General features: G+C 31.3%; 1 protein-coding gene across 3 annotated transcripts; it reads left to right on the plus strand.

Moving 5' to 3' along the window:
• The first annotated feature begins 201 nt into the window (after positions 1 to 201).
• LOC127241471 (vacuolar protein-sorting-associated protein 33 homolog) lies at positions 202 to 7,871 on the plus strand. 3 transcript variants are annotated; one of them, XM_051260530.1, is made up of 22 exons: positions 202 to 348; positions 446 to 485; positions 609 to 689; positions 998 to 1,192; positions 1,273 to 1,383; positions 1,462 to 1,527; positions 1,702 to 1,809; positions 1,908 to 1,952; positions 2,464 to 2,520; positions 2,834 to 2,928; positions 3,330 to 3,381; positions 3,527 to 3,583; positions 4,866 to 4,928; positions 5,003 to 5,109; positions 5,231 to 5,353; positions 5,462 to 5,543; positions 5,630 to 5,700; positions 6,249 to 6,329; positions 6,742 to 6,799; positions 6,890 to 6,951; positions 7,124 to 7,217; positions 7,652 to 7,871. In XM_051260530.1, exons 1-22 carry the CDS (start codon positions 296 to 298, stop codon positions 7,739 to 7,741), a joined length of 1,791 nt encoding a protein of 596 aa, XP_051116487.1. In that variant the 5' UTR covers positions 202 to 295; the 3' UTR covers positions 7,742 to 7,871. The 3 variants fall into 3 exon arrangements, with proteins under 3 accessions (XP_051116487.1, XP_051116488.1, XP_051116489.1); XM_051260531.1 differs by lacking the exon at positions 202 to 348 and having other exon boundaries at positions 1,029 to 1,192; XM_051260532.1 differs by lacking the exon at positions 202 to 348 and having other exon boundaries at positions 1,047 to 1,192.
• The last annotated feature ends 1,334 nt before the right edge of the window (positions 7,872 to 9,205 follow it).

A 9,205-nucleotide genomic window follows, 5' to 3' on the forward strand; every position in this document is an offset into this window, starting at 1 on the left:
AAATTAAAAATATTAATATTATATTAAAATATAGTAAAAAAAAAAAAAAAAAAGACTAAAATACAGATATTATATAAAAGTAATGACATTTTTGTATCGAATATATGGATAGATTGTTCGGAGAGTGAGAGAGTATTTCTTTAGAAAAAACCGACGGTTCGGTTCAATGGCGGAACTGCCGGTTAGAAATCGGCGAAGCCGGTTCGGAACCGATTGGGCAAAATAAGGGGTAGAATATGATTAGAAAAAATAACAATAAAAAGGGCTCTTAATTTAGGAGGAAGAAGAGGGAGCCATGTCTCAGATTCCCAATTTGGAGAATGCCCCGATCAACCTCGCTTCAATCCGGTAAGCTTTTGATTCCGCTGCAACATCCAGTAGTTATTTATTTATTTTCTGTTATCATTTCATTTGATTTGTGTTGTGTTGTGTTGTTGGATTTCAGAGCGCGAGCTCAGTCGCAGCTTGAACATATTCTAAGAAATGTGAGTTTAGTTAATTCGATTTAATAATCCCAAATTTGACTTTACGAATTGATTGTCTTGTCAATGGATTTGAATTATGTCAAATTCATTCGTAATTTTTTTTTATTCTCAATATGTTTTAAGATTCGAGGAGACAAGTGCTTGGTAATTGATCCAAAGCTTAGTGGCTCACTCTCGCTTGTTGTCCAAAGCTCAGAATTGAAGGTATTGATCTTATGATTTTGTTTGTTTTTTTTATTATTTATTATTTAGTTTCACCGAAAAATCTATTAAGCTGATAAATTGTTAAAGTTTCTACTTGACATATGAACATTTAAACGAGAGTCAAGGTGGATGAAATGATGTAATTACACTATCTTCCTACGAACTTGGGGATTGTATTTAGGATTGTATTTTTACAAAGAAGTTTATGAATCATGTAAGACTTAATTAGTAGAAAGTTTATAGTTTCAACTTTCAATGCTATAATAGCCCTTAAGCTAATGTGTAGTGTGAATCATTCTTAATATCAGAAGCACAGTGCTGAGCTGCGTCATTTAACAGCTGAACCAATTCAAACAGAACGCACTAAGGTGGTCTACCTTGTTCGAGGAGAGCTTAACTTGATGAAATTCATTTGTTCACACATTCACAATGACACTTCAAAAGGGCTCCACAGAGAATATCACCTTTACTTTGTTCCGCGTCGATTAATTGCATGTGAGAAGGTAAGCAGTATGACAGCGGAAGAATTGATAAATTTTGAGTTATTTTTTAGTGTAATAATTTACTGTGTTTTATTTTTTAGATACTTGAGGAGGAAAAAGTGCACGAGCTGTTGAACATTGGGGAGTTTCCATTATACTTGATTCCACTAGATGAGGATGTATTATCTTTTGAACTTGACCTCGCTCAAAAAGTATGTGTTGGATTTTATAACTTTTGTTTCTGACTCTACAGTTTATTTTGTGTAATAGTACAATGATTTTCCTTGCAGGAATATATGGTTGATGGAGATGCAACTTCTCTTTGGCATATTGCGAAAGGCATTCACAATTTGGAGGTACATTTAATTAATTATGTTCTTCAAGTTGGTGGCAATCCTTCACCGTTTTAAGCTTTACTTAACCCTGTAACTAGTTTAAACTATCAATACTCCTATATGGTTTTTCCATTGTGTTTCCTACTTTCCCATTTTTTTACTCTTTTCCAAGATTCCATTTTATTCATAATGCAGTTCACTTTTGGTGTAATACCAAATGTCAGAGCCAAAGGAAAAGCAGCTGCACGCATCGCTGACATTATGAATCGTATGCAAGCTGAAGAACCTGTCAATATGTCAGATGTAACCACTCTGCATACAAATGTGTCTGGTTTTATATGCTATCTTGGCAGTTTTTTTGGAAAAATGCTGAAAAATATGAATGTTCTCTTAAACCGCAGATGGGCATTCCAGAAATAAATACACTTATACTTCTGGACAGAGAGGTAGACTTTCACTCCAGTTTTTCTTTCTTTCTTTTCTTTTTTGTTCTAATCCTTTTCTATTTTATGATCTCATATATAGTGCATTTTTCTCCCCTGTGCTTTATGTTATGTGTTCAATTAGCTATAAGCATCTAAGTTTTATTTTTTATTTTTTTTTTATGGTTTGAAATTGATTTGAAATAGATTGTTGATTTGAGATTTTGTTTAACTAGTATTTTGATGTGATTTTTTGTAAGAGAAAATAGTGTATTTTTATTGGAAACTATGTCAAGTGAATAGTGTTGATTTTTTAAAATGGTAAAAGAACAAACCGCTTGTATTTTAATAGTTCTATCGTAAAAGAATTTTATGTGTCCGACGGTATATTATATTTAGGTATGTGTCATTTCTTGTCTCATCATTGAAAATAGACCTTGTGATGTATTCGGAAGAACTTCAAAAAACATAGTAAGCTTTAAGCATTGTAGTTAGGCTACTTCCAACTTTTGATTTTGCTATTTTCTTCTTGCAGGTTGACATGGTCACTCCAATGTGTTCTCAATTGACTTATGAGGGATTACTAGATGAGGTAGAGATATTATTGTAAATCAAGCTTTTAATTTTAACTTTTTCTTTTTTTCCAAAATGCCTTCATGAAGTGTCTCATTATGGAAAACTTGGAATGGATTCTAGTTGTGACAAACATTTTAGAATACAAGTTTTATATATGCACATATATATTTATTTGTTAATCTAAGTTAACCTAGCAACTAAAGCATGGTCAAAGTAATTTATGTCATGCATCAAGGAACTCCTCTACTTCACAATCACGTAAAATAGGTTTTCTTTGTATTTTCTCTTGTAGATTCCTTTATAAGCTATCTCTAATAGGTTTGATGCAGTTTCTTTGTATCAATAATGGTGCTGTGGAGCTTGATTCATCCATCATGGGGGTTCAGCAAGAAGGGAAGAAAATAAAAGTTCCTCTCAATTCTAGGTTTGTGAATTTCTGTTTATAATAGATTCATTTTTTTGAACATAATTAATTCCCATTACACTAATTGACATTGAAGAAAGATTTTTTATTTCTTGGCTTCAGGACTATGTGCCTTTCATCTCTTTGGTTTGCTACTGTTCATCTATTTCTTCTTATTGTAAGGCTTGATATGTATAGATCCTGTCATTATATCTAATAATTCTCCTTAAATCGATAACTTGTGTCCACACGAAGTACCTAATGTAGGCTTTCTTTGAAAGCTTTTTTTGTTATGTGTTTGATATGCAATTGTTGACGCCAAGTCCACATTTTTTTGGTGCTTGCACTTCAATGTACTAAGCCAATATCTTTTTCTTAGTTTTAGGCATTCTTATGATTCATCATTTTGTTGTTCGTTACAGTGACAAATTATTCAAGGAGATAAGGGACATGAACTTTGAAGTTGTTGTCCAGGTTAGTTTTTTTGTTATTTTGGTGTTGGGAACTTACATTTACTATTAGTTGCTGAACAAGATGACTTAAAAATATTTCCCTGATAGATCTCTTTATATTTATTTTGAATCTCTATTCTTTAATTGTTGTTTCTAGTATGTTTCAGGTTCTTCGTCAAAAAGCAACATCCATGAAGCAAGACTATACAGACATTTCTACTACTGTGAGTTATCTTTTATTATATTTGCTTGATTATTGCTGCAAAATTATTACATTATGTTTCCGACTTTCCATTAAATTGAAGAAGAAAATACATGAAGCAAGCTAAGAACTTTGATATTGTATTTACCTAGGTAAATGTAATTTTTGCTGTAAACTTGGCTTTAAAGTGTGCTTATGTTACGAATTGAAAATATTTGGAGTTGAGAGTTACTTTATCTCTGCGATGTCATAATTGAGCATCTCCAACTTACTTAGACGAGGTGCCTTTTCGCCATCCAAGCTTAGAGATCTTTAATATGATAGTTATGGATAGTTGCTGAGGAGAAGGTCTTTTGTGCATTTATGCTTTAGTGATAATAGTTGTAGCAGTCTCTGGCTGATATAGAGCAATGTGATATTCCTCCAATCTAGATTTTCAAAGACTTGTGACTCTATTACATCCTAGACAAGTGATCTACTTAAAATTAAGAACAAAAAATATCTTCTGTAGTATCGTACCTAATTTTATGAATGTAGGATAACATTATTAATTGTATTTTAATTTTGTTGAGAAATTTGAAGTTGCCGTTACTGTTCCTTGCAGGCATATTGTAATCATTCAATATATTGATATTTGTGTTTTATGTTAGCACATGTGGAAGAGACCTTTTTCTTTTCTTCTTTCTGAACACACTAAATTTTACTGATGTGTATTCAAACATAAGTGGGTAAACTAAAATCCAAGACCCATCTAATATTAAACACATTTCAAGTGGGATTTGTGGTGTTGTTGTTTTTGGTTTGAAATTGATTTAAAATGGAGTGTGGATTTGAGTTTTTGTTTAAATGGTATTTTGATATGATATTATGTGATGGGAAATAACATATTCTAATTGAAAACCGTATTGGATGAATAGTGGTGATTTTAAATTGAAATCACAACCAAACAATACAATGTTCTTTAAGGCTATAAGTTGCTTACCCTCAACTCATTTTCTAATGGCATGTCTCTATTCCCAACTTTATTGGAGAATCACTACTTAGGGTGTTTTCTATGTTATTTTTCCTCATTTTTTATTATTCAACCTATAAATTTCCTTCCAAAACCAATAATTATTTTCACCCTAAAATCATCAAACCCTTACATTTGATAGAATTATGATTTAAGGATCTCATTACTTATAAAGTTAATCTAAACCATTTATGTTTGTATCATTTTTATATTGGTTATTGTGTGGAACAACTTTGTTCATTAAATGAATACTACTGAATTATATAATTCTAATTCTCTTCCCTTTATACAGACTCAGACTGTCTCGGAATTGAAGGATTTTGTAAAGAAACTTAACTCCTTGCCTGAAATGACGGTAGATTTCCTTTCCAAACTATTTTATTTGTTGAGAATTTATTGCATAAGTTAAGCTTCTCCTTGCCAATGCAGAGGCATATAAATCTTGCTCAGCATTTGTCAACATTTACATCAAAACCATCATTTCTTGGAAAACTTGATATGGAACAAACCCTTGTGGAGTCTCAGAGCTATGATATGTATGCCATCACTCACGAATATTTGACATTGAAATCAATATAATTTTACATTGTTTTGAGTTATGGTCTTTGTAGTATATATATGCAATTGAGACTGATTAATTGTTGTCTGTGAACCCAGATGCTTTGATTACATTGAAGAAATGATTCACAAGCAGGAGCCTTTTGTCAATGTCCTTCGTCTGCTAATCGTATTTTCAGTAACAAATTCAGGGTTACCAAAAAAGAATTTTGACTATTTGAGGCAAGTGATATTTTATGCACCATTCAATATTGTGTTAAATTGAAAATATAGATGGATAGTGGCAACAGTATTGCAATTTCACTTATTTTATTTTATTTTTTTATTCAGGAGAGAGTTCTTACACAGCTATGGTTTTGAGCATATTGCTACATTGAATAACTTGGAAAAAGCTGGATTGTTTAAGAAGCAGGTGAAATTAGTATTTATTTTTTGTGCCTATCTTCCAATGCTAACTCAGATGACGCAAAATGACAAGTTGTTTGGTTTGTCCTGCAGGATTCAAAGAGTAATTGGTTGACTGTCAAGCGTGCTTTGCAACTTGTAGTTGAGGACACCGACACAACCAAGTATCTTTCTCCTGATTTTGACTATGATTTTTTATTTTTTGTACTACTCATCTGTTGTGTGAAGAATTTACTTGATATAGGCTGGTGTGCACTAATTAGATATTATGCTTGTCGTTGGATTTGTAATTCTGGTAATTTGAACATGGATTATTATTTCAATTGAGAATCCATTCAAGTATGGAGGATTACTAGGTCCTACACAAGGGCTTTAACTCAATTTTACAAATTCAGAGAAACTATTTACTATTTAGGTTGTACCAATTCTGATGAACTATTTGTTCGAGCACTGATCGAGTATGGTTACATTAGAAAATTTTGTTTAGTCGCATATATATTAAAGATATTGGGTTTTGGCCTTGACTTATACAGGAATAGTTTAGCACATCATCTCTGCTCGCATTTCTTTGCCAACTCATTGAAGTAGCAAATGATTTTCTACTTTTAGCCTCTTAGCTGAAATTAAAAAGAATTGAAATTCTGATTTGCCTGTATTTGTGTGTTTTATATCCTTTTTTTCATTTACTCACACATCGTTGTTTCTTTATCAGTCCAAATGATATTTCTTATGTCTTCTCTGGATATGCTCCACTCAGCATTCGGCTTATCCAGCATGCAATAAGATCTGGATGGTGAGTTTATTTTCTCATGTATTCTGCGATATTAGCTGAATGTTAAATTGAGGGCATGCTTATAATTACTCGTCTCTCAATCCTTTGTTTCTTTTTGGGGATATCTCATCGTGTGATCTTCAGCAGTTAAAAATATTCTTAAGACCTTAAACAGTGCATTTTTTTGGGCATACTGTGGTGACAGGAACTTATTTACACAATTAACTTTTGAGGCAAGCTTCTGCCTTTTTCCAATATTATGATTCCAGTGTCGGTACCATACATATATTTCAAAATCAGCTATGACAGCATCAGCTAGTATATTCGTGCATTATATGTGTGTGTATATATAGATAGATATATATATGCCACTCAATGAAAATAAACTCAAATTTTCCTTGTGTTCATTACATTTTCTCTAAAACTCCTGCAGGCGCCCCATTGAGGATGTACTAAGGTTGCTGCCCGGACCACACACTGAAATTAAGAGGGTCGGTTCCTTTCCTTCCGTGTTTCCCATTAGATCCTATTCATTTTTCCTTGTCTGTCATGGGAACACCCAAATGATTTATTTTGTGCAGGATGGATTTTCCAGCATCCCGTCATATGATTCGGTATCAGGATCTGTCAACAGTTTGGAAAAGTAATATTTCTCTACGTCTATGCATATCTGAACCCGACTCCCCTCCTATAGTAAAAGGAAAAAAGAAAAAAAGAACTGTTAAGATTAGCTAGATAGCACTAGTATAGGAAACTCTTCCCTTAATTAAACTTCGCTAAAATGATATGCTAATAGGAGCTTTACTGTTGTCCAGACTTGTAGATGGACGACGCACTTTAGTCCTCGTAGTTTTCATCGGCGGAGTAACATTTGCTGAAATCTCTGCACTTCGTTTCCTAAGCTCACAGGTATTGTTTCAGTAGATATCCATATGTCCGTCAAAATTATGCTAGTTTTTTTTTTTTGGTTGTTCCACTAAAATTTATGCATAGTCCATCATTTATAGTAAAACAATTTATCTATCAATAATTTTATTACCTTTATTTCAACATATAATAACACTAGTTTTTCACTATAATTAAATCACACCCTCACTCTCATTAAAAACATTTCATTTACTTTCCATTATACCTCCAACTTACCATTTTACCTACTCATTTTTATATTAAAATTGCTTAATTTTGGAGGATGCAGGGTTGTAATTTATTTGTGTTTGAATTTTGAGGATTATTTAGCAGAACTAATGATATGTCTTAGAAACAATTAAGTTATGAGACAACCAATTTGATATTTTATGCTTTGATGCAACTTTGTTCTTTTTTTTTTTTTTTGTTACCTGCAGGAAGGAATGGCGTACGACTTGATCATAGGAACAACTAAAATAGTGAATGGGAAAACGATGATAGACACTTTTGTGGACGTATTGGGTTGACTACAAAAGGCTTGTCAATTATTTCTGGTTTGTCCATCAAGTTCTTCAATCGTTCTTATTGCAAAATCATAGTGACAGATTGATGTTTTATGGCAACATGCGAGCATGCATCTTGTGTCATTTAGCTGTCTATTATTTTTGGGTTTGGCATTTTTTATTTTTTCTTATTTATTAGTATGACGTGGGAAACTAGAGCCCACTAGAGCAATGGCTTCTAGTAATCTAATACCCCGTAAAACAGGTTAACAAGACAAGTCACACTAGAAACTATGTGTGACAATTAAGGATGGAAATAGACCCGACTTTGGCTAAATAGGCTTAGGCCTGGTTTTAAAATATATAGTTTGAGTCTGACCTATAAGTCTAAAAAAATATTTTAAAAGTCTAAATCTGACTTTTTTAAGGTCTGATTTGACCTACCAGCCTTTTGCTATGTGTGTGTGTATATATATATATTTGTAAATTTAGTACTAGAAATAAAAATAAAATATATAAAATTATTTACATTATATATAAAAAAAAATTAAAAATTCTGTTTTTTCAATGACAAAAATAATAATTTAATTTGTCTTATAAGAATACAATATATAATACTAATAGCTTGAAAAAAAAATATATTACAATTCATAAAACAAAAAATTATTATTAAAAATTGCAAGTCTGCAGACATCAAATGAAAGAGGATAAAGATTACTTCAAAATGACATTCTAAAAAGAAAAAACAGTTTACATCAATAGATTGTCATTCTACTGGCTATTTTCACAAAGAAGACACTGCAATGTTGAAAAATTCAAAAAAAATATATTTGAAAGTTAATAATATATTTTTTCAGGTTCACATCATACAAAAGGATTGCAACTTCGCCCAAAGAATCCACTAAAATTGTGTTGGTACAAAAGCTAATCAAATTAGTATTATATTCCAATTTTTTTCCCTCCATATAAAAATTATACAAAGCATCAAGGAATTATGTTAGAAGAAGAAAAAAATATATCTTACTTACCAATCCAATAAAAGACTCAGAAAAATAGAAAATAGACTAGTAAATATCTTCGATATTAGCATTTCTATTTTAGAAATCAAAATTTAAAGTTTTAACACTTTAATATAAATGACATATTATCATGAATAGTTATAAAATTATTGTAAGTATTATTAAACACCTGTCATCATCGTGTCATTGTATGCAAATATTTATGCCTATAAGCGGAAACAAAGTCCTTTCTATCCGGATGAATATTTTTAAGAGGGTTATTTATATCAAAGTTATAATATAAAAACAACCATCTACAAAACTATTTAAATATTTTTTTAAAAAAAAATGTGCATGCCAAATATTATTGCTTTTTAGATAATAGAATATTATTGCTTTTCAGATAATAGATAAGAAGCATTTGCAATAACTAAGTTAAAGATCTTAACTAAAAAAGTTAATATACAGTCAAACACATAATCTATTATAA

Source organism: Andrographis paniculata, unplaced genomic scaffold (assembly GCF_009805555.1).
Source record: "Andrographis paniculata isolate CXL003 unplaced genomic scaffold, ASM980555v1 Contig82END, whole genome shotgun sequence".
Taxonomy (NCBI): Eukaryota; Viridiplantae; Streptophyta; class Magnoliopsida; order Lamiales; family Acanthaceae; genus Andrographis; species Andrographis paniculata.

Excerpts from the sequence above, each read along its gene's own strand:
- LOC127241471 (XM_051260530.1), top strand. The coding sequence starts at position 296 with ATGTCTCAGATTCCCAATTTGGAGAATGCCCCGATCAACCTCGCTTCA. Across the intron at positions 1,953-2,463 it reads TTATACTTCTGGACAGAGAG|GTTGACATGGTCACTCCAAT; the intron begins GTAGACTTTCAC and ends TTCTTCTTGCAG. Across the intron at positions 5,354-5,461 it reads AAGAATTTTGACTATTTGAG|GAGAGAGTTCTTACACAGCT; the intron begins GCAAGTGATATT and ends TTTTTTATTCAG.